Genomic DNA, 26,353 nt, shown 5'->3' on the forward strand with positions numbered 1-26,353 from the left:
TTTATAGACTGTGTGCTGCAACTCAAGCAATGCTAGCATCAGCTCCTGAATTGTGGCCAAATATACTGCACAGGGGTGGGATACCAAATTTGGCTTAGCTAGATAAAGGTACATTATTATGGTATCCAAAGGTCTCAAGTAGGATGAGAGCTCCAATGTGTTAGACATTGTACAAACATGGCTATAGACAGTCCCTGCCCCAAAGAGCTTACAATTTAAAAGATACAAACAGAAGAAGAGTTGCAGACAGCCATATAGCATGCAAGCAAATAAATATGGTTATGAATTGGCGCCGTTTTGTTACTTACTTTTTTCATTAGGATGGAAGAGAGAGAATGGCATAGCAGGAGAGGAATAAGGAATGGGAACAGGCAAGGGAAAGAAGCAGAAGAAAGACTGTCACATCTTGTCACCTCTCTAGCCATGATCAGCAGGCTGGATTTTACCTGTGTTAAGGAAGAATTTGAAGGAAAATAAAGGCTATATGGATTTTGCTGTGTAAAAGAAAGTGCAAAAGTGTTGGAAAGTTGAGGTATTTTCAGTATTACCTAAATTTCCCTATAGGGAATACATAGAAATGTGCTGAGAAAGTTAGGTAGCTGTTTATGATATATTCTAAGACAAATGCCAAGCTGTTAAGGAAAAGGGGAGAAGACAATACATGTAAATAATGCTAACTGAAGTAGAATGTAAAGTGTAAACTGAGTGGAATGAAGCACTGGAGAGGAATGGCACCGAAAGGAAATGGAAAAATTTTTAAAGCTAGATTAATGTACGCTCCAAGGCTCTTTGTGCCATCTGGCAATAAGAGCAATAAAAGGCCAATATGGAAGAATGAGTAAGTTCGAAAAGTAATCAAGAATAAGGACTAGATAATGAAAGAAAAAAGCATCCGTTCCAGAGAGTGAATGGAAATTGCATCCATCTACTACTCCAAGATTCAGAAATGACAGGCACAAGAGCATACTCTCACTGTACTGTAAATGGACTATACCAGGATGTCTTGAAGTTTCTAGAAAGCATAATTTCTGTGTTTGCATGATAATTCTACTGTCCACTTACTAAGTGAAAGAACATTCCTATGCGGTAGCAATAATCACTGATTGCACTGACATATTGTATCAGCTCTAACCTCTCATCACAATAAGGTCTATCAGAAGAGACAACACTATCATAGCAACATGCATATAAAAATAATCTCTGAGGCCTAGGACCATAATCAATGGTCTGCAAGACCCTGGAAGGGCATATTTAAAATGTCTGCCATCGTTTTATTTAACTAAAAGGGAAAGATGTGGGATAGTTGTCACATCATCCAGCACTGGATCATAGGCTGTCTCATGGCAGTGTATACCTCAGCTGTCTCACGACTTCCCAAATGGGCTATAACTAATGCATTTGTGAAGCAGTACTAACAGCCACTGCGAATGCAGGCGTGTGCTTGTATCAATCAGATTCTGGTTAGAGCTGGGGTATTGCTAAGGAATCGTATGTTTAGATGGCGGTCCATGTTTGAGGCTTAGCTAAAATCCCCAGGTTTGGTCAATGTGGGGGGTGGCACACTGTAGCAAAAAGTGGATTTCTCAAAAACAGAGCGCACAAGCTGTTGTAAGTTTAATTCTACTCTATGTTTCTGACAGTCTAGTAAATCTTTAGTTACACTCACAAGCGGGAATCCTGCTTATGCAATGGCTGTTTGATACGGTCTTCTTCTTTCTTGGCACTTCTCTATTTTGGGTCAGTGACTTTTATAGCCATTGTATGCATGGCTGTCATGCAAAGAGGGCTCTCTAAGGTCTGCTGCTATCTGCTCGATATACCGAGTCTTTGGCCTCCCCCTTGGTTGTTCCACCCATGATCATTGCAAAACCACCCTACAACTATAACGCTTGGCTGTTTGATATGGTATGAGCTGCAAATATCACATGTAGATGAAGAGGTCTGTAACATAGGCCAGACCTGAATCATTAAAGAAAACGCCCACGTAAACCTGGAATGATTCCATTGAAGTGAATGGAGTTACAGCAGCGTAAAACCTGGGTGAAATCAAAATCAAGCCATAAAATCCACTCTGAACTGTTGTCTTGACCAGTTTCCTTTTTTGCCATACTCCATAAAGGTAAAAGCCCCCAGCCTAACACAACTTTGACTTCGTCTTCTTTGTCACTGCCTTTTGCACAAACCCAGTCCATATTTGTGCCTGTAACACAAATGTTAGATCCAAAAATCTAGGATCTGCTTAGGGTACTTTGATGATATTTTAACCTTATCAGTTGTATAGAAAATTCTTCCCTATTGACTGGTGTATACGATATTCTCTAAAACTTCATTTATATTAGGCTTTCTGCCTTGATTATCCAATTGGAATTTATTATAAAAATGTGCTTAACTTCTTATTGCTTCTTTCGAGTGCCATCATCTTCTTTTGTTCTACCCCTCTAAAAAAATGAAAAGAAATTTCTTCATAATTTTCTGCTTCCATATTTGTTTACAGCATGACTATTTTGAAAATGCATTTTGTTGTTGGCAAAGATCTGAGCCCCAAGTACATTTGCTGGTTATTACATAACGTGAAACAGCAATATGTAATATCTGATGAGAAAGTCATGCAGCTATCAGAAACAAAGGGTGCAGGTGGGGAACCATGAACCCAAAGCACACTTCAAAGATGTTGATATATTAAAAGGGAAGTGAAGAAGATGAACGTTCTGTTAGTGTTTCTTTTTTTATTGGTATGTATATTCCTCTAAAATGTTGTGTATACTGAAACTACAGTATTGGTAGGGTGAACAATTAGGTGAAATTCACCGCAGTTCCGATGGCCAGCATAGAGCCTTATGGACCACTGAAACCTTGTCTTACGTAACCCCATAAGAACAACTCTACTGGGTCCATCTAGCCCAGTATCCCCTCTTCCACCACTGGTCGGTGCTAGATGCTTGAAAGGGAACGAAGACAACAGGGCAATTTATCAAGTTATCCATCCCATGTCATCCAGTCTCAGCGTCTGGCAATCACTGGTTAAGAGACAACCAGAGCATGAGGTTGCATCCCTGACCATCTTATCCAATAGCCATTGATGGACCTATCCTCTATGAATGTATGTAATTCTTTTTTGAACCCAGTTATGCTTTTGGCCTTTATAACATCCCCAGGCAATGAGTTCCACAGGTTGACTGTGCATTGTGTGAAGAAGTATTTCCTTATGTTTGTTTTAAACCTGCTGCCTATTCATTTCATTGGGTAACCTGTGGTTCTTGAGTTCCGTGAAGGGGTAAATAACACTTCCCATGCTTTGTTTCCTGGACTGGCTTGTCCAGAGAGGTTTTTGAGTCTTGAAGCTCATGGGGATGGGCCTTTTAGCTTAAGTTGTTGAGGCTCATGATTTTTTATCCTGAGGTCCATGGAAACAATCTGGCCAGCTACATTATTACAAGTACATAGCAGTTCACATCCCCACATAGAGCACCCCTTGTAATGAAGTCCAGGGTTGGAATTGAACTTTGGCTCTAAAAGCATGAGCATCTGCTGCTTGGAGACAGTAGCAGATTCTTCAGCTTCTATCCATGGCCTGGTCACTAGAAGGGACAAAGAACCACACTGGGTTAGAGTGGGTACACTTTACGTTAAAGTTTAAGTGTAGCTTTTGGGACTTTTTCAGGTCCTGTGCACGGGGCTCAATTTCACCCATTGACCATAACAAGTAAGTGAGTTCAACTTGAGTTCCCCTGGTGAGCATACTGCTTTCCTTTCTAGTGGGTCACGTAGAGAGAGCATACTAATAGGATTTCAGCTGTGCTTGACTATAGCAGCACATATGGAGTCTGCATCCAGCCAAGGCCCAAACGTGAGACACAATGAGTGACATAGGGTAGGTCTATACTCACCGTCCGGGTCGACGTGGTGAGTTCGACTTCTCGGAGTTCGAACTATCGCGTCTAATCAAGACGCGATAGTTCGAACTCCCCGCGCGCTCCGGTCGACTCCAGAAGTCCACCACCGCGAACGGCGGTGGCGGAGTCGACCTTGGAGCTGCGGAGTTCGACCCCGCCGCGTCTGGACGGGTAAGTCAGTCGAACTAGGGTACTTCGAGTTCAGCTACGCTTTTCGCGTAGCTGAACTTGCGTACCCTAGTTCGACCCCCCCCCTTAGTGTAGACCAGGCCATAGACCTAAAATGAAGGAAATACAAAAAAAATCCTCATTGAGGAGACTTAAAATGATGTGGGATTCCACCTGCTAGTATAAATAACTCTAACCTCATCTTCTTTATTTAAATACTGTACAGTGTAAGAAAGAGGTCCCCAAATTTTGTGGGAATGTAGGTAACAGAGTAAATGAGTGACATCCCTCAAAATGAGCTTTACTTAAGATGATGTTTTTCATCTCTTCATATGAAGAGCCCATGGTCTTCATGAACAGACTGTAGTAATAATTAATAATAATAATTAATAGTAAAATTATTCAGATTTTAGCTTTCAGCACTGCTTCAGAAGTTATAAAATTAAAATGTTGGGTATTTACCTGTTATTTCAGTGTGCATAGCTGACAGCAATCTTACTAATGCCAGATTCCTGGATAGGAAAATTACTTCCAGTTTTGGAGTACATAAATAAATAATGCTAGTAGTCTACAGTGTCCATTCCCAATGGCATGTATATCTGACAAGCTGACAAGGAATTATAGATCAAACTCATTGTTTGTCTTTTTTCCCCCAAGTAAAATGTGAAATACCTGAAATGTATTTATTGAAAGTAAAACAACCTGTCATCCCCAGGTTTGCTGTGGGAGGGTTGTCAGAAAGACAGTTACATAACCTTCTAATACAAAGTACTTGTACTGATTGCCAATACAAGACCTACAATCCTTGCCCTTTTCCCTAAAACAGTGCAAAATGGGAACGCTCTTACATAATTCTCTCCACTGGCAGAGTACGTGTAGTCTAGGGTCTTAAAATTCTCTCTGTCCTGCATGATGACAGGTTTCAGAGTAGCAGTCGTGTTAGTCTGTATCCGCAAAAAGAACAGGAGTACTTGTGGCACCTTAGAGACTAACAGATTTATTTGAGCACAAGCTTTTGTGGGCTACAGTCCACTTCATCGGATGCATAGAATGGAACATATAGTGAGGTGATATATATACATACAGAGAACATGAAAAGGTGGGAGTTCTCTGTATGTATATATATCTCCTCACTATATGTTCCATTCTATGCATCCGATGAAGTGGGCTGTGGCCCACGAAAGCTTATGCTCAAATAAATCTGTTAGTCTCTAAGGTGCCACAAGTACTCCTGTTCTCTCCTGCATGAGATCCCTGTGTGAATAAAACTGTATATCTATTTAAAAAGAAATCCAAAAGGACAAACTCTCACTGCAAGAGGAGAAGAATAGCATAACTCCAAGCCTCTATACTTCTGTTTTTGCTAATTGCTCAGAAAACAATTGGCTAGTCGCCAACACGATCTGTAAAGATCCATCACATCCTACTTACAGCAGTACAGTGTATTGACAAATTGCAAAGTCTTGTTTTAGACATAGTGTTTCCCAGCAGGATTATATTCAAGCCTTCTGTCTCAAACAAGAGCAAAAGGCATTTGTGGTTTTGTTTTGCTAAAATGAGCATGTTGCTCTCATCGCACCAGGCTTATTTTTAGAATGTTTGAGCCTGAAATCTTTAAGTTGTCATCTGGCACTGTGCAGACAGACAGGGCTAAGAAAGCAATAGTCACTGCTTCTTTAAGTAGTGGCATAATCTGGAAGCAGACAATTTAGCAGCCGAACAGCTGGCTAATAGAAACAATTCGCTTCTTCTGATGCAATTTCAAGACTAAAGAAATGTTTTCTGCCAAACTACTGGCTTTCTATGGTGTATTAGATAAAGTACAGCAAGTGTCTCTGAAGTTAGTGCATTTACTTCTCGCAGTTCCTATGGCTTTGTGAACTTTGTGAATTTCTCCTCATCTCTCACTTTCGTTTTGATAATATCTCTTCATGGCTTCAGTTTTTCTTTTATAATAAAACCACAGAACTGCCTGCTTTTATTTTCAGGATATCTGTTTACCTGAGTCATTTCTAAGGTGCCTGGCATCTGGGTATCTCAGTGAAATGCAGTTATGTTAAAAGTACCCACCAATACACTATGTCAGGGGTAGGCAACCTATTGCACTGGTGCCAAAGGCGGCACGCAAGCTGATTTTCAGTGGCACTCGCATTGCCCAGGTCCTGGCCACCAGTCCGGGGGGCTCTGCATTTTAATTTAATTTTAAATGAAGTGTCTTAAACATTTTAAAAGCCTTGTTTACTTTACATACAACAATACTTTAGTTATATATTATAGACATAGAAAGAGACCTTCTAAAAATGTTAAAATGTATTACTGGCACATGAAACCTTAAATTGGAGTGAATAAATGAAGACTTGGCACACCACTGCTTGGCACGACCCCTGCTCTAGGTATTCCTCTTCCTTCTCCCTCTCTCTCCATAATTATTATTTGGGGGAGGCTTTATCAAAGAACAAGGTTATATATTTAGAGCTGAACACTGTCAGGTTAGTGCTCAATCTGAATCTCCTCTTACAAAGAGTTCCAGCATCAGGATGATGCCACTGAGAGGTCTCTGAGCCCGGACTCAAAAGTTTTAACTTGATCTCCTCTGCTGCCTCATCTATCTCAGTGGATCATAGATGGTGAAGGCAGTTAGAGGTAACCAGCTCCCTGCCATTTGAGAGCAGTCGTGTAGATTAAGACCAGTTCTTTGAATTCAGTCCAGTTGGAATCACTGGAGTTTGCAGAACTTGGGTGTGATTATTTTGTTGACTTAGTTGCTTAGGAGGCAGTCCGCTGCCCTGGTGTAGCCAGTAAGAAGTAACTATGTGCAACAAGTATTTTGCAGTTGTCCAGCTCAATTCAGGAGGTGATGAAAGCATGGATCAATTAATAGTTTCTCATTTGGGAGTACCTATGGGTAACCTTAAATCATATCTGCACAAACCATGGAAGATGCGGATACTTGCTACACAAATGGAAAATTAAAGACTCTCCATTGTGCGACTGTGGTCACCCAGAACAGACCATGGAACTAGGGCTGTCAATTAATCGCAGTTAACTCATGCGATTAACTCAAAAAAAATTAATCACAATTTAAAAAATGAATCGTGGTTAATCGCACTGTTAAACAATTGAATACCAATTGAAATTTATTAAATATTTTGGATGTTTTTCTACATTTTCAAATATATTAATTTTTATTACAACACAGAGTACAAAGTGTACAGTGCTCAGTTTATATTATTTTTATTACAAATATTTGCACTGTAAAAATGATAAAAGAAATAGTATTTCAATTCACCTCATACAAGTACCATGGTGCAATCTCCTTACCGTGAAAGTGTTTCTTACAAATGTAAATTTTTTTTTGTTTCATTACTGCACTCAAAAACAAAACAATGTAAAACTTTAGAGGCTATAAGTCCACTCAGTCCTAGTTCAGCCAATCGCTAAGACAAACAAGTTTGTTTACATTTATGGGAGATACTGCTGCCTGCTTCTTATTTACAATGTCACCTGAAAGTGAGAACGGGCATTCCAATGGCATTTTTGTAGCTGGTGTTGCAAGGTATTTACATGCCAGATATGCTAAACATTTGTATGCCCCTTCATGCTTTGGCCACCATTCCAGAGGACATGCTGCCATGCTGATGATGCTCGTTAAAAAAATATTGCGTTAGATTTGTGACTGAACTCCTTGGGGGAGAAATGTATTTCTCCTGTTCTGCTTTACCCTCATTCTGCCATATATTTCATGTTATAGCAGTCTCTGATGATGACCCAGCAAATGTTCGTTTTAAGAACATTTTTACTGCAGATTTGACAAAATGCAAAAAGGTACCAATGTGAGATTTCTAAAAATAGCTACACCACTCGACCCAAGGTTTAAGAATCTGAAGTGCCTTCCAAAATCTCAGTGGCATGAGGTGTGAAGCATGCTTTCAGAAGTCTTAAAAGAGCAACACTCCGATGCGGAAACTACAGAACATGAACCACCAAAAAATAAAATCAACCTTTTACTGGTGGCATCTGACTCAGATGATGAAAATGAACATGCATCGGTCCGTTCTGCTTTTGATTGTTATTGAGAAGAACCTGTCATCAGCAAGAATGCATGTTCTATGGAATGGTGGTTGAAGATGAAGGGACATATGAATCTTTAGCATATCTGGCACATAAATATCTTGTGATGCCAGCTACAACAGTGCCATGCAAACAACTGTTCTCACTGTCAGGTGACATTGTAAACAAGACTTGGGCAGCATTATCTCCTGCAAATTGTAACCAAAGTTGTTTGTCTGAGTGATTGGCTGAAGTAGGACTGAGTGGACTTGTAGGCTCTAAAGTTGTACATTGTTTTATTTTTGAATGCAGGTTTTTTTGTACAAAATTCTACCTGTGTAAGTTCAACTTTCATGATAAAAAGATTGTACTATAGAACTTGTATGAGGTGAATTGAAATACTATTTCTTTTGTTTTTTACAGTGCAAATATTTGTAATAAAAATAAATATAAAGTGAGCACTGTACACTTTGTATTGTGTTGTAATTGAAAGCAATATAGTTGAAAATATAGAAAAATCCAAAAATATTTAAATAAATGGCATTATACTATTAACAGTGCGATTAATCGCGATTAATTTTTTTAATCACTTGACAGCCCTACATGGAACATATAACAACTCAATGCCTGATTCACAAATAAAAAGGAGACATCACAGAAATACAGTCTTCTACTCCAGATGCAATTATCTGGCTTAACCATTCAAATGTAAAATTGTAGTTATTGCACTACACTTACATCAGCCATAAGAAAATAATTTGAGAGTAGAGGGCTTAACTTCTGGCCAGCCAAAGACAGAAAGAAGCATTCTTTGCTACTGATGTACTGTGTGTCTATAAGTAATGGGATATGATGCCAGATGCTTTCACTATCCACGGGCCAACTCCTTCAATCAATGGAGGTGATAGATTATTGGCAATGCCCTTAAAATATTTTTTCTCTTCCCAAAAGCATCACTTCTGCTTTTTCTGGAGCATGTTTCAGGTGGCTGCTGTTCTGCATCTACTTAGCTATTTCAGGCTGTGGAACATTTTAGGGATAGTGAAGGTTTCACTGGATGAGTAAGACTTACACTTGAGCTTCATCCACATACTGATGGCAATGGTGTCTCAAGCTGTTCACTGTTTGTCCCAGCAGGTTGCTGATAGACTATTGAAGTGGAGGATTGGCAGTAATAACCTCAGGAGACTCCACATGTTTGGGGCCTGGGTAAGGATGTTCAGGTGTCATCATGAACCTCTGGTGACCTTTCTGACAGAAAGAGTGGCTCTATGTGGTGTCATCAGCACCACATGGTCACCAGTGTCAAAGGCTGCTGAGTGAACCTGGATGTTGCTATATATGAGAGATTAATGATGAAGTGATCATGAGAAGTTTGGTGCTAAAGGCAAAAGAAAAGGAGTCACTGGCCTGAAAAAAAATCATGATAAATTATTTTATTTCCTAAAAAATACAGTACACAGTAGTGTGTCTCTTTTTGTTGTTTTTCCACTGAAGAGAGCCAGGGAATGAAGCAGACTGCAGCTGTAATGGTGGCCAACTTGGGCTCCTCCCACCAGGCTCGGGTGGTGGTGTAAGTGTTTATCATGTGCCTAAATAAATCCATCATCTGCATCTGTAAGAAGTAAGTCTGATTTTCCATTTCCTCCATCTTCACTGTTGCCTCCCACGTCATATAGGTCAGCACTCTCTCATTTCTTTTTATTATGCTAATGGAGGTGGGCATTATCTGTCCATAAAATGTATTGCCCCGACTTTCTGCTGACAGGCCACAGAAATACCAAAATTAAATACTTGCTAGACTGCAAAAAGCTTCCTGCTAGCAGAATGTGACAATAGACTGACAAGCACATTGCTGCACTTGCAAGGATCCCGGAAAGCTGTAGAATTAGGAAGAAGCAACAAATAGCAAAGCAAATTGCAGCTGAAAAATCATAACATTATTCCCTTTTAATATATATTGTTAAAAATGAACATTTTACAAGATGAATAGATGAGAGTCCAGATGCTGTCTGCATACGTCTTATGCATTTCATGATTACAAACAAACTGCAGGATACATATCAAGCCATCTAAAATGGTATGGATATGAGCCCAGCTGGTGTCCCCATATGCCTTATGAATTTCACCACGTAGTGACACAGCAGAGCATATATAAGCTTAGAAGAATTTGATTTTTTTTAATATAAATTTGATGGATGTTTATTTTTAAGAATTGTTCACATTTTAATTTATATAAGTTTTCACATTTGGGGAAAATTATGGGGGGAGGTACACCAGACAATAATTATTTAATGACAGATGTTGAGATTCAAAAAGTTAAGGTTTATAACTGCTAAAGCACAAAATTGCCAACATCACATATCAAAACATACAAATAATGATCCTTAAATCAAACACTAAGTTCTCAAGTAGTGTCTTTCTTCCTTTGCGTAGCCGTAAATTTTGACCATGGATCGAGATATTTTTCCATTGGTTTGTATGTGTTTGGTTAAATCAATGTTTGCTGACATTTTCTGATAAGAATCTAATCTAAGTATAGCATCAGAGCTGGTTTCTGCATTTTAGGCATCTCTTCTTTAAAACATACAATTAGGGTTGCTGCACTGGAGTGTTCTGCATCATAATCAAAACAGGCCCATCAAGAGTTCATGAAAGCAGTTGTCCCAGATTACCTGTCTAAAAAATACTGTACCTACAAATGAAAAAAAAAATACAGTACACAGGAGTGTGTTGCTTTTTGTTTATCCACTGTTAGTTCACAACAAAAACATCTGATCAATTTAACCCAAATACTTGACTGGCATAGATCCCTGAGAGGGGGAGAGAGATCCAGTTACAAGTTGAATATACACAATATGCTTAAAAAAAAAGTGCAACATAAAAGAGCCCCTTGGTAATATTATATAAAAGCTGCAGGATCAATACCATGGAAAAAAAAAGTGATTTCACTTAAGCTGCACATAGAACAATTTTTAGTGGGTTGACTCCTAAACAGCTAGAGGAAGGAAGGTAAGTGTATTTAGCAGGGTGGTACACACATTTGAAAAATACTACATTTTTTTAAACAATTGATATTTTAATGAACATTGTTGTCAATAGTGTAAGTAGCATTGTGGTGCTTAGGGGCTCTATTCTTGCTTTTTTCACTTCCACGCATCTTTATTCTGGATTTTCAGTTTAGCTGGGTAAGTGTATGATCTGTTCTACTCAAATAATATTCACCCTGTGTGATCCTGCTCTGTCCTCCAGGCAGTGCTTAGGTTATTATAGTAGAGATTAAATGGACATTCCCTTTATTGACCAAGTGAAGGGAAAGTATAGGTTTAAACATATAATGTACACTTGACATCACAAGGGGTTTTTTTTTTTTGTTTTTTTTAGGTTGGGCAGCCTCCACCACTGGTTAGTACATAGGCACTAAAAGTGTGGAAAATGTAAGGCTTGGCATGCTCTGCTTGTCTCAACAGATCTAGCAACACTGCTATTCTTGATGTGTGAATAACTGTAGCATTATATCTGCAGTTGCCAAAGCTAAGTCTTCAGAGATAGGTCAAGCATACACTCTATCAAACAGCTGCAAACCCTTTTGGGCTCTCCACCTCTATAAAATACTCTATATGGGCCAACTTCAGCATGAATGGAGAGCTGGATTGCCTTTCCAATGGGTAGGTTTGATATGCTCGTGAACACTACTAAGTGGAAAAAGAAGATATGAATGCATGAAGTTCAAGACAAGTCAGGTTCTCAATTACACACTACAGCGATTGTTGGAAAATTAGAAATATGTCCCCTGTTATGCTCCCAAGGTCAATCAGACCCCCTTGTGCTTGATTATATAAGTTCTGGTCATGTTACCTAAAGGGACCAGATGTTTACAGGTATTTAGGTGCTGCACTTAGCACTGTAACACCTAACTGATTTAGGACCCTAAATCTCATTTTCAAATGGGATTTAGGCACATAGGGGCCAAAAGATCATTGACAACCCTGAACTCAGCAGTACCTAAATATCTTGAGCACTTTGGGCCAAATGTACCTCTGACATTTACGCAGCCACATTTCCCACAAATTCCCTGAAACAAAACTACAGGGTACAGAAATATGTAAATTGCTTGTTAAGCTAGTTTCCCCTTCTCCTTCTCCCCCATTCACCTTGACACATCCACTTCCAGCATGCCAGCTGGGTGCCCTGAGATGCATAACACATACTCAGAGGGAGAATAGAGACTCCATGGAGTTTCAGTGATCTGCAATGTACTTCTCATGTTAGTTACAGAAAGAATTAAGATATCCTGGGACTAAGAATGGAGCCCGTAACTCAGAGTGAGAAATCATTACTCAAAAAGGATATATACCAATGGCCAGAATTTCTATATTCTGTCATGTCCTTTATCCTAGCTACAATGTACATCATCCAAGACATTCGGGAACTACAGATCAACCACTGGACTACACTTAAGTCAGGAAAATATCCAAATAAACTTTTAATTATGATACAATACTTATTACAGTAAAAATTGGCATTTTTTCTCTTCAAAAGCAGAAGCACCGGTCTTACATGTAACATATGGTATTAATGATATCTTAAATGAAATACAGCATAATATAATGAGCAAACAGCATTTTAGTACAGAACATAATTTTTAAAAAAATGTCATACACTGAAATCTGCTCAAATGGAAACAATGTCATGCTGAATTAAAAACTCAGATTTTAAAAATCCAAATCAATCAGAAAATGATGTACTGCTGAATAGATATATGAATAATTAAAATGATAAATAGCCAAAAAAAGGCTAGAGAGGGCATTGTCATACAAACATGTCTAGTGTTCAGATTCTTTCCCACTCCCCACCCCATAAATAAATACATAAATAATGGTGCAATGCTTTTGTTGGAAAGTAAATTGAACTTTTAATATTTAAGAAGCAGTTTTCAAATGTTGATGTAGTTTTAATGTCGTAAAAATCAAGTTATAAATCAGACAATTTTTACTCTCTTATTTTCAATACGCTTCAGTTATTATGAGTGGACTGTGAAAAGAGATGATGTCCAGTGTAGTGAATACACGGCAGCTTCATCATCATGTGACTTCTGCAAAGGCCGTGATGTGGTTCTGTAAGTTTAAAAACAAAACAAAACAACAACCAAACAAAAGCACACAGTTAGCTATGTATAATCATCATAACAAAGATTAGTCCTATTTTTGGCTTTTGAAACATTCGTAGGCTTGGAGAGTTTTGTAGTACAATGTAAATAAAAATGTTTCTAATTGCAATGCTGTCCATCCCTTCCCATAGCAAATCTTTTTTTAAATATTGCAAAAATGGTATGCATAAGTACAGTGAACAAAGTAATTCAGTGGTATAGTTCTACAACATTTTAGCTTTTAATGCATTTTTCATTTAATAACAATTTGAATAATTAAATTAGTTGTCGTTTTACTGCTGTCTTATTTATAATTAAAAGCTAAATTTCTGGGAATGCAAACTGCTGCCTGACAGCTGATAGTATTCTGTTTTAGTGTTAATACAATTTTAATGTTGCATTTCTTTTTAAGTTTAATTGCTCCCTTTGAGCCAGATGGCATGGAATGAAGTAGTGAAATGCTAGAATTCGCTAGTTCATAGAACATATTAAAAATTACTTCTTCAGAACCATTGCAGCATCATTTGCAATGTTCTTCTGTTGCTTCCTTCAACAAGTGTATTCTTTTAAAATGTGTGTGTATATATGTAACAGGTTTTACTTCACTTTTTACTTAAAACACTACACAGTAAAAAAAAACCTGTAGTGTCCAGAATAATTATGCTGTCCATTGTCATGCTCCAGTCTGAGACTGCTTATACAAACATTTATGCAGGTGAGTAACTTGACTCACATGAGTCTCATTCACACACCTGCTGAAGTGTTTGCATTTGGTCCCTAGTGGTGGGATTCTGCAAGGCACTGAAAGCCTACTCTGTGGGACCAACTGTTCTCAACTCCTATTGTCTTCGACATACAATCTCTTTTCTAAGGAATTGTTTAAGCCACCATTGTGAAACAGGTTTTAAACAGACAAAATGAAACACAGTCCTATTGCTATAGGGCCCCATGCATCTCCTCCCATGTGAAAATGCATGGAGGAAAATTTAAACCGGAAGTGCTGCAGATTTTGGTGTATTGCTGTAGGATCACATCTTTTCTCTTGCCACCTTCTCATATCCCCCAGCAGTAGGACCACAAGTAATGTGGAGACAGTGCAAAGCAAGAAAAACGGGTAAAGGATAGGAAAGACTCTGTACACGCCTTACCCTACTGTCACTTAGTCTGACTCTCCTCAGTGCCCCTTCCAGCATCATCTCCCTTTGCCAGTAACATTCCTAACTGTGCTCTCAGTTGCTCTCAGGCTGTGGGCTGGTTTTGTGACTCACATGATAGGGTTCTGAGCTCACATAAGGGTCATTCATATTGCACCCTCCTTACTTTTTAGAAGAAATTTAATCTGTGCAGGAGAGGAAAGGTGCTGCTTAAAGTGCAGATTCCTTAGCTCTTCCTCTAGACCAGTCTCCTATGGGGATAGGGGCATTTTATGGAAGGGAATATAGTAGTTACCCATTGGAAGTGGAGAGATGGAACATCCTACCATTACACCCTATGTCCCTCTATCTCTAACCCCAGTCATTCTGGTGACTTTGTTCCTGGCCTCACAGCACAGCAAAGGGACATAACTATGTTTTATTTGGTGAGGGGAGGGGAAATAACCCATGTTTTCTATTATGATTTAAAAAAAATACTGGAATAAAAAAGAAAAGCTTTTGTATTGGTGGGGCTTTGGATTTCTGTAAAGTCTCTATTTTAATTTTACTCAAAAACATAATAAAAATGCTTTAAGCAAATGACAACTGATTAAACATCTGCTAGCAAATTACTTTCTCTAATGATCATTTTGATTACTACAGAACTTGATGTGAAGAAGTTTTCAGAGTTTAACAGTGTTAATACTTGGCAGAGATTTCTGGATTGTTGTCACAAAAGAGAAATAAAATTAAATTTCTTAAATGGAAAACAACATATTAAGATGAAGCTCAGGGATCTATTTACTTACTGGGCCAAATTCTGCTCTCACTTATGCTTGTGCCACCCCACTGAACCCAAAGCAGTTGCAGGGGATTACAAAATTTGGCCCACTGTATTTATATTGACACCTATTTATACCTGAAAAATTATACTGTCAACTTAATCTGATTGCTGTCTAAAAATTGTTTTCTATTGTTATAACAAATGCCCAATTGAAAGAGATTAGCGAAAAATATTTACTCTGTTTTTTCTTTAGGTGACATTTTCAGAAAACAGGATTTAAGTAATTTTGAACATTTTACCCTTTGCATACTTGATGATACATTATATTAATATTCAGTTTCTACTGTTGTTTATGTGGATTTTTCACATAGCAACAGAGAAAAGGAAACATTTTAAACATACACTGGCAGGGGCACTCTGGTGCCTCTGGTGTAGAAGGTGTAGAACCTGAAACTGCTTAGCTCATTGTTTTGAAATGGGCTAGATTTTCACTCTAGAGATACAGTGCTCTTCCACAAAAGTATCCAATGGAGGGGTTAGTGGAACCCAGACTGGTGGTCAACATTGAGTTTCATGGACATCTTTTTCCTTGGGAGCGTGGAGGAAGCAGAAGTTATGGCCTTCCAAAACCATAGATCCTTTGGATCCCCAGGAAAGGGAACACACCGTCCTGCAGATAACTGATCCACCTGTGCTATTCTTCTGGTAGCACGGCTACTGTGCATAATCCCCCTTTCTGAGAGAGCGAGAGAGAGCGAGAGAGAGAGAGAATGCACAGAGTCCAATGCTGTTTCAAGTGGCATTACTTTAGGAGTGGATACCTACTGCTTAAGGAGACGAGAATGCAAATGACAGTAGCTTCATCCTCCTACCTCTAAAAACCAGCTGGTCACCAAACCCCTAGATCATACACACACGGGTGCATCTGTGTAGTCTTAGGGCAAAGGCTATCCTACTGCAGAAGAATTCCTGCACAAGATCCTCAGCAAGATCTGCTAACTTAGGATCGCCTCCAGTTATGGAGAGGTTGATCTTGTGAACACCCTTAAAACTTGCCCCGTTATTTTAAATGGATTTTGCAAGATGCCATTTTAAATGGATCAAAAAGTAGTGACTTACTTGTGCCAGGACTGACTGGTATTGATGCGTGCAAGTGTGGTACTCTTCGTGCTTTCATATATAGTCTTCTCATACATAGATTCTGAGGAAGGATGGTATTTAGAGAAAAATAGACTCTTTCTAGAACAGTGGTCCCCAACGCGGTGCCCACGGCTGCCATGGCGCCCGGTGGGGCATCTATGTGTGCCTGTGTACTGTCCAGCGGACGAACATCCACCGAAATGCCACTGAGAAGCAGCGTCATCCAGAGGTGTCAATGCTGAAAAGCCGCTGCTTGTCGGCGGCGACGCCTACTGACGTTGCCGCTTCTCGGTGGCATTTCGGCAGATGCACTCTAGAATAAGTGACTCTTCAGTGGCTTTACCATGTCCTTTTACTTCAGTTTAGCTTTATTATGACAGAGAATTCAGTGTATGAAATTTGCAACAATGCCAGGAAAGGCACAACAGATGCAACAGACAAGCAAAAATACATGCATGAGAGCTCAAATCCTCAAACTCCATGGGAAATAGTTATACCACTCAGTGCTCAAAAGAATTAAGATACAGTTGGGTTCTGTTAACACAAAACAGTGTACCAATGTGTAAAACTGCTGAAGTTTATTTTAAATTGACCGTGTGAAGTTTGTGGAAGCAAGAAGAGAAGATTTTAAACATTTCATGCTTTGTAATTATTCCTTCAAACCAATGAAATTAGAAAAGTGAAATGCTAAAAGTTAAACCTTGAGTGCAGGTTTCTGGGGGAAAAAATCTCACATTTTGTAGCATGTTTTTATGTATTTCATTTTGATTTATAACCTGCTACAGACTGACCAAGTGCATGCTGTACATGAAATAGGGACAGTACCGATTTTGGGGTCTTTTTCTTATATAGGCTCCTATTACCCCCCACCCCCATCCCGATTTTTCACATTTGCTGTCTGGTCACCCTAGTCCCAACACAAAAGAATATCTCCTGGTTCTACAGGAAAGAGGCATTTTTAGAGAACACAGCAAGTAATCCTGCAGTGAAATGCTACTTCTTGCAAAGTTCTAAACCTGCACAGAAGGCTAACATACATTATATCTGCCTTTACTTTAAAACCACACTCCAACACACTAGTGCGCTTCCGCGCACATACATTTATTGCCTTATGTGAAGATGTTCGAAACGGTTCATTCGTGTTATCCAGGAGAAGAACCTAACAAGGTGTGCTTTGAAGGAGTTTTGTTCTAAAGGGTCTTCTTGATTGTTATCAATATCTGGATTCCGTAATACCTACAATATGTATTTTTACAGAAATCACATTAAACATATTTTCACATTTCTTTTGTTCAACTGCTATTTCATTGTACTGCTTACTGAAACTCAGATGTGTGATCACGTCATTTGCATTTGAAATAAAACTATTTTACATACTACAGTTGCCTGGAAGTAGATGTTTAACGGTGGGAAAGGTCTGATGGGAACATATATTCAGATGCTTGATTTCAGTAAAATTTGGAGCTAAACTGCTTTCTATCCTTTTTTGAATGCGCTCTCTCCTGTGTTTATTGTACATATTGTTGACATACTGAGTGATCAAGATATGGCCATATGGTCAGAAAAGGTCAGCAAAATTTCTCATACGAAATTTAAACCCAGGCATTCTGGTTAGATGGCATGCTAGTGGGAACAGATCTGTTCACATGTTCAAATATGCATTGCATGTATGGCTATCTCAATACTTAAACCTCCCAATTAAATAATAATAAAACCACTTCATCTTAGCATTCTAAGGATAAACGTACTCAGCCCTAAGGTTAAAACAGCATTTTTGCATTGCTGAGCCAGCACTGGCAATGATCCTTCGAGGTGAGACACCGCACCCACAGCTTCTGAGCATCACAAAGATGGGATATCTTTTTTCAGCACTGCTTAATCACCTCCAAGCATCCCAATTAAACAGACTTGCTAGCTAATTAATAACCATTCCTTGCCATTAGGTGGCATTAGGCTCAATTCAGCTTGCTAAGAAAAATTCCACGTAAGTGTATAATGTCTCCAATAGGTGCACACACAAGGAAGCTTGCTCATTATTAAGTCATACAAGAGAGCAATATAAGCTCCCCTGTGCAGCTGGCCATCTCTGCCAGCTGGCATGGAGCTGTGGGGAGTGGCAGAGATATGGCTCTCCTTTCTCCCATTCCCCTTTTGGTGCCCATGGTGATGCCAACAGGGAGCATTCACTATGGTCACGAGAGTGCATGGGCTGGAACTGTATTGGTCCTAGCACAAGTGGTTGCAGTGGAGAAGGATCTGTGTGCTCACCTCCATTGGCCACCCAGGAATGTGCTGGGTGCCACCTAGCCTTATGTGAAGAATATTGCATCACAGATATAGGTATTGACCCTGGTAGCAGAACATCAGGGAGTTTCCAGGCATAGGAAGTGACAGTATATTTTCTTCATTTATGGGAAGAAATTAATATATAATTTTAGGATGGATGAGCAAACACTCCTTCCGCTGGGACAACAAATGAAGTCAGTTTTAAGCAAGAAAATGGCTCCATTTTAGTTTTTTTCTTTATTAAAGAGAAACAGAATCATTAAAATGTTTCTCCCCAGCACTGCCTTGGTCCATGGCAACATGACCCTGTCAGAGTTCTAGTCATGCACAGTAGTGATTTGCTGTCATTAAGTTATCCTGAGTACTACTACAGCAGCACGTAAACTGATAATAAGGAAAATACATTTTCCAATACACACAAAGTCAGGATTTAGATTTAGGATAGTCTAATTTGGTATATGCTTATCAACAGGTGAGGGAAGGAAAAAGCATCATGCATGCCAGCTTTCAAGCTTGCCTTTGTCTCCAGAGAAGACCATATTATAAGAGGTTAGCTAGAAAACAAAAAACGAGCCGATAATAAAAGCATCTACCAAGAGATTGGGGTTTGAACTAATCTAGCCATAAATTAGATTAATTTTACACATCTCTCTACTATTTATTATTAATTATGAATTACTATTTGACTGTTTCTCTGGATCCTATCCAGAACTGTAGGTTTCTCCAAAAATTTAAATCACACCACTGAAAATTTAAAAAATTTCAATACAAGACTTAATTGGAAGATTTATAATTGGAAAATAAACTTATTTTCTGAAAAAAGAAAGATGCTTTTCCCATTGCCTAAATCATCCTTCAGTCTTCAGCCTCTCTACCTCGGAACCCCTAACATGCCTAAGAGTCTTAAAGACAAGGTGGGCATTGCAGCAAATCCTGGGCTTGGGCAGAGCCAGGAGAGAAATGAATTACAGTGCTGAGGACTCTCAGGAAAACACCTGCTGCTATCCCCCAACCTGAGAATGCACCACTGATCTCAGCTGACGGAATACGAGTTGGAGAGGGAGAGTTGGAGAGTTACAGGGTCCCAAACCACTCACAAATGGTGGACACATTCTCTCAGCCAGGATGAAGGTATTACGCTCGCAAACTCATCCAGTGGTTTCACCCAATCCACCATCATCACATCTATCTTGCCTGAATTAAGCCTCAGACAGATATTATTGGATGAGATGGAAGAGGGACAACAAGGAAGAAAACACTAGCTTCCATGAAATCTTCACCCCAGAGCAGGCAGGAGAGAAAGGTTTCAGTGGCCTGATTGGATTTCTGATGAATAAGTCAGCTCTGTGCAGAGTCAAAATGTGTGACCTATGATGGCTCCTTCCCTGCCTCACTGGCTTTTAGCCTAGGAAAGCACAGCACAAAAATAAGGGATGTTTTCTTCTACTAACACAGTCTGTTCTAGGCCAACTAACATCTTGTTTTGTTTTGACACCTTATAGAGAATTTACTGAATGGATTATTTTGAAGGTATATATTCATCAACTAAATGCTTGTCAAAACAAATGAGCCTGTGACCTCCTTATAACAAAAACTCAACACAACTGACTTAGACACATGTGGTTATAAAGGCATATTAGATAATTCTGAAAAGATATCTGCTTTCTCTTCCAAGGAAATGAAACAGAAACTAGGGTCTCATGCAGCAATCTTTTTTTGTTTGTTTGTTTTTTGGGGGGGGGGATCCCATTCTCAAATGATGGACATGTGATGTGACTTGATTAAAAATGCACTTTTTATGCTTAATACAAAGAAGTACATTAATACTAATTTGTACTAAAGTGAACTCCAATGAAATCTTTGTTTTAGTGTCCTGCAGGATATGAAGTTGTTTACTGTCTTCAAATGAGAAGAGAAAAGATTTTAACAAGTAATGACAAAAAAGCTCATTATAAAAATTAGATTTACTTTAAAATTTGCATTAGTAGTTCAAACTTTCCTTTAGGTAAAAATGTCTGAAGTATTGTCGTTCCTTAGTTATGTTATCTGTTTCAATGCCTGCTCGCTAACAAAATTGTTCTGGTGTAGCCATACCTAACATTTATATAACAGAACAGCATCTTTGCAAAAGCAAATTTTTTAGTACAGAAAGATAACATGCATTTTAAATACAGAATTTAGTACAGTTATTCATGCCAAGCATTCTGATTTACCCAAGGATCCTGTCACTAGTACGTGCTAATCTAAAATTTTATTTGTTTTGGCAAGAGACCACAGCTTTTCTCCATTACTGTGCCACTGGTGTATGAACCATTTTATCCTCCATTATCATCACTCTCATTCAGGAGTTAGACCTAATCTTGCAGTCCTTACTGAAGCAAAGATATTATTGAACCTGCTCTGTAAAGTTAACATACCCAAAACTTTCACTTACTTGAATGGGAGTTCTGTACATGGGGTGAAAGTTGCCAGAGTATACAAGACCAGTGCCACACCCCCTGCACCTTTTCAGCCCTACACAGGGATCCATTGGTTGAACAGCTGCACAGGGCAGCTGTGCACTCCTACATGTCACAGAAAAGGTCACTGCACTGACCCCACTTAAACTTGTGCTTTTATGTATATAAGTAGCCCCAGTACCCTATGCAGCTGGCTTGGAGCAGCTGCATAGCAACCCTACATGTAACCTGGGGATTGGGTCACAGATTTCATGACTCCAACCGCTCCATGTTCCACCCACTCTCAGCCTGAATACTCAGTGTCAGTGTCAATTAAAAAATTCAATTGAACATTGTTAAGGAAGTCACTGAAATCTTCACCCTCAAATCTCCTCACCTCAAAGTCCCTCACTGTCAGCATCCTAACACCAGCACTCAGCCCTAAATCTGTGGGATGTTAATTCAACACGCAGTTGACCTGAACTGGTGAGATGGAACACGAGAAGTGGATTGGTTTCCAACGTAACCAAACCATAAAGGGAATAAATGGTAGCTGCAAGTAGCATGTGCTCCTCCCTTTGCCCATTTACTCTGGGGTGTTTCACAGTCACATTGTACGTGACCCGATGTGCCTGTGGCATCACTAGGCATGGCTGCGAGAAGGGCACATTGCCGTAATCCAGTCTAGGGGTTGGCCGACTTCGCATCATTCCTGAAACACAATTGCTAGAAGGGTCTCAAAGGGGAAGCCTCATGTGTCTCATAATATGTTTTTTTCTCTGCTTCCAAAACATAAACACTCCTTAAATATAGCATTTCCTGCCTACCACTCTATTGAGGCAGTTTGGGATACAGGATACACGCATCAATGTTCAGTCAATCCAGAAAAGTTAGCAAAATCACCATCACATTTCGGTATTTAAAATGAAACCATCTGGACGGACGTTACCTTTTCTAAAGGACTTTCTACTCGAGGGATGCTGATCATTGGCATCTGGGCCAGATTATCCATATGAGAATTTTCATGTTCTGGTTGTCTTCCTCTAAAATTATTTACCACACATACAACCTAAAAAGGTCAGAAGGTAGTTAGAATAATGAACAAGCATTTTACTTATTTGAGCCTGATCCTGAACTCCTTACTCAGGCAAAACTCCTACTGACTTTAGTAAGAGATTACTGTAGGAGAACAGAAATATCAATGAAATAAAATAAAGATACCCAGTTTGTCCTACTGTATCTAACCCTCTAAATACTAATTATTTTTAAACCATCCTGAGTTCAATGAACATTTTACCAAAGTAGAAAAGTCAGGAGTGGACCCACTATCACCAGAAGCAATGGCATAGTAATTCTAGCAAAGATAACATTATAAATGTGACTAAATTAACTAGATTGACTGAAAGAATCATGTGAGTGTATTAGTCAAATTTATGTTGACAAAAAGCCTTTAGTATTTCAAGATGATATAATTTAAACAATATATGGTTACATGCAATATCATAGTACAAATGATCTTCCTAAAAGAAAATCTGTTGCTGATCCGGAATAATAAATGGCCAATTATAGTAATTTTAATCTCAAACTAAGTATATTTTCAAATTAAGTTTTATCAAATAAATGCACAAAAAGTACAGCAATAACACTGAACTCCTATAAAGATGAGCAAATACTGAAGTCCATGATAGTGCTTCTAACACAGTATAATTTAAATGCTTATCATTTGGTACTATCCTGACACCAACATGAGCATTCACAAACACTTCCTCTAGAAATGGTTATAAAAATCAGTTGTTTTATTTTATTTATTGCTTGTATAGCATGTTCTCAACTTGTTCACTCACTTGGCTTTTCAAAATGGATTGCAGGACTTGTGTAGAGTGGAAATGATTTTAGTGACAATTGACTACTTTGAAAGACATTTTTCAAAACGTTAAACAATTGCTCCTGCAGTTAGTAGAGTATAAATTAAATGTCTCGATAAAAAATTATTTATATTCTCTTTCCAACAGCTAATTAATACATAATGCACTGCACTTTTTTCACATGTTTATTGTAGAATGTAATTTATTTCTTTAAATAAATACTTAATCAAATGGAAGGATTTCTACAATTCTCTGAATATAAGAATGATATTCACACAAGTTTGTACAGCTTGTTTTCCATTCCCCAGAAACAGCTAATGAATAATCAAACATTTAAACACCACAATTTTTGATTGTTTCTACTAAGACAACATTGCAGCGCTGGGGGTTTTACCACTGAATCTTCTCCAAAATCTAATTAAATCTAATGTCCCTACCAGTTTTATAAGGACTCATGCTGTCTGGCATTAGCCCTGAAATATGTGAAACAAGTACATGTTCCCTTGTGGTGCTAGCAGGATAGAGAGCTGGCTTAAACAGCAGGTGAGGAATTCTCTTAGAGTGTTTCCCATGTGATCGCTCAAAGCCACCTATTCCTGACTCTCTGGGGCATGAGGTGTATGTGGCCAAGTGTCCTACACTCCCTCCCTTGATCTTGAGCTAACAGGACCACCCCTGAAAAGGTTGGTGGGGAGGGGGAGCATAATTTAGAGAAGCTAATGTATCTCCAGGATCAGGAAGGCTGAAGGTGGGGTGATGGCTTTACACTCCTTGGGTTCTGAGCCCAGTGTAGCTTGGTCATACCCAAGGATTACATCCAAAGTGTTTCTTAGGGGAAAAAATATATAAACTTTTGGGAGGGTGAATTTAGTATTAGTGAAAGGTGTCAGAGAGACAGACCTATAAGGAATTTGAGTGTAGATCAGCATCTGTGCCCGTTCACAAACTTCAATTCTCTATTGAGATCGTCAATAAAAGTGTTAAAGAGTGGTGGTGGTTTTGCGATATGGACATTTGTCCACATGAACTTAGACCGGAGATCTGGGTACCGTAATAAAGTTGCATCCAATTCCAAAAAAAGAGAAAGGGCACCTTTTTATATGGAATATACAAACCAGATTCCAATTGCAGCATCACTAATGGCTACACTTGCAATGACAGAAAATGATACATTAAATCACTCTTTGTCGGCTTCTATAGAATTTAAAGTTAAATTAAGTCTTTTATTCTGGTAAACCACAATTTTCAATTAAATATAAATGAATACAAAGTAAATTTACCAGGTTGTTGTTTTGTTTCTTTTTGCCATGAAGAGCAACTGATTGATAATACTAATAAGGCACTTTAATATACTGTATAGTGAAAATCAAGATTGGATGTCATTCTAAAAGAAATGCCCTAGCTCAACAAGTTATGGGCTTAATGTATGAACTTGATGTATGGCATGAAATTCTATGCCCTCTGTTCTAAAATCTATGCATCTATGAAAACTGGCATTTTATTAGAAAACTGAGGCCCGCCTCGAAGTCTGGCATTTTAGTTTCCTGTAAAAGAATCTAAGGCATCAATACTCCCATTAACAGCATACATTTACACATGGAATTCTTTAATGTGATGTAGACATTTGCCCATGTGAACTGGGTGTCGGAATATAGGTGCATCCAATCCCACAAGAAAAAGGGCATCTTTTTATATGCAATATACAAACCAGACACCTGAACTGCAACATCACTAAGGTAAGAAATCCAGGACCCAATGAAGTAGAGGAGAGTTTTGCCATTGACTTCAATGGGGCTAAGATTTTACCTTTTGTCTCTCTTTCACCCACATCCAAACACGCACACACACACATACACACACACACACACATACATATATGCACTTACCAAAAACACTGCTATTGATATTCCAATTATAAATCCTGCTATCACATCTGACCAGTGATTTCGATACTCGGCTACTCTGTTGATACCAGTAAGAAATGCCAAACACATTAAGCCTAAGCACAGAACAGGTTTTGCAAGCCTTGTTCCTCTGGCTTTTATTGTGTTGGTAATATACATCTGAAAATTAGAAAAAATGAAGCATAAGACTATAACCTCTAAGGGAAATTTTTGTAATTTGGTTGGAAAAGACAACTATGCATACTTTGATTTTTGTATAGAAAAAAAAAGGAGTGTTCATTAAGCAGTACATACCAGTTTCATTCTCTTTTTACCCAGAGATTAGATGGGTGCATTCTTTACATAGGATTCAGCATTACAGACATTAGAAATAAGAGTGGCACATGATATGGCTATTAAAAATCTTACATAGCTGTCAAATGTACATTTTCCTTATTTGTTTCCCTATGTATTTTGCTTTACATTCTCTCTCTCTCTCTCTCTCTTTTTTTTTTTTTTTTGGTATTTTGCTAAGTGGAAACATACTAATCTCCAGTTATTTTAAAAACAAAACAAAAAACCGCTGGTCTTGCAGTGTTTTAGCAAAATCTTCAGATTTCATATTGTGAAATAGGGCGGCAGCATTTTAACAATATGCAAGGTCCCCTCCCATACCATGCAGCATATTAGTTATACAATATGTAGCAAAACCTCAGGAATTATGATTCAAGGCCCAGTACAAGTGCAAAATCCTACCCACAAGACACCTGCTGTTCAGAGTTTGGCCTGGCACAGCAAAGAAATCCCCTTCCAACTACTGGCATGAACTAGCTCTAAACTCTGTGCATAGCAGTAGTGAGGACGAAGAGAGGGTCTCCTGAGAGTCTGGCCTGGGTGTTGAAAAGACTGGGAATGAGGCTCTGGCTGCAGGGTTGTTAAAGTTAAAGCTGAGCAGGTGAGAGCTCAGGGATTTCACAGGTCACTCACATCTCCAGAGCTCCAATGCTATATGAGGAGGACCTGGCTGTCCCACCTCCAGAACCAGCCCTAGCTTTACTCTAGTGAAGCTTCAAAAGCATGGAGAAGAGAACCATTCTCTTGTGCATCTTAGGAGTCAGCGTAGTGAAGTCATGTGATTTTATTGCAAGTCTTGTGATACTTGGTGTTCGTGGGGTCATGGGATTATGCTAGAATCTCAATCTCCATTAAAAATAATGGCAAGTATTTAGCTCTCATGATTGTGGAAACAATCTTGAAAACATGAATCTTTAAAGGCTCAAAAACCAGAAGGCAAGTAAAAAAAAAAGAACCCAAAATGTATCATTTTAAAATCTCATGATTTTATGCCAATCTCATGCTTTTTCTTGGGCAGCTGACTCATGGTTTTTGAATGCTTGGTGTTGCCAATACTGAAGAAAATGCTTGTCCTGCAAAGCTCCTGACCTCTCTAGGCAATTGCCTGTCCCTCACACACCAGCATGTGAGTAGCTTTAAAAAGGGAGACGTGTCTATTTGTCTGTTGCATAATCTGACGATACACGGGGACTTACCAATAACATCGAGA

At 38.8% G+C, this 26,353-nt stretch overlaps 1 protein-coding gene across 4 annotated transcripts in view; it reads right to left on the reverse strand.

Moving 5' to 3' along the window:
* Positions 1–12,629: 12,629 nt before the first annotated feature.
* The window catches only part of PLPPR5 (phospholipid phosphatase related 5), a 55,672-nt gene continuing 41,948 nt past the window's right edge, over positions 12,630–26,353 (reverse strand). For 2 of the 4 annotated variants that reach the window (XM_045026311.1, XM_045026310.1), the window contains 3 exons: positions 24,793–24,969; positions 21,991–22,110; positions 17,340–17,553 (listed from right to left, as the gene is read on the reverse strand). In XM_045026311.1, the coding sequence (XP_044882246.1) occupies positions 17,419–17,553; positions 21,991–22,110; positions 24,793–24,969 (432 nt within the window). In that variant the 3' untranslated portion in view covers positions 17,340–17,418. Of the gene's footprint in view, positions 13,229–17,339; positions 17,554–21,990; positions 22,111–24,792; positions 24,970–26,353 lie in introns of those variants that run through there. The other 2 variants (XM_045026312.1, XM_045026313.1) reach the window with 2 other exon arrangements.

Source organism: Mauremys mutica, chromosome 8 (genome assembly GCF_020497125.1).
Source record: "Mauremys mutica isolate MM-2020 ecotype Southern chromosome 8, ASM2049712v1, whole genome shotgun sequence".
In the NCBI taxonomy this organism is placed as follows: Eukaryota; Metazoa; Chordata; order Testudines; family Geoemydidae; genus Mauremys; species Mauremys mutica.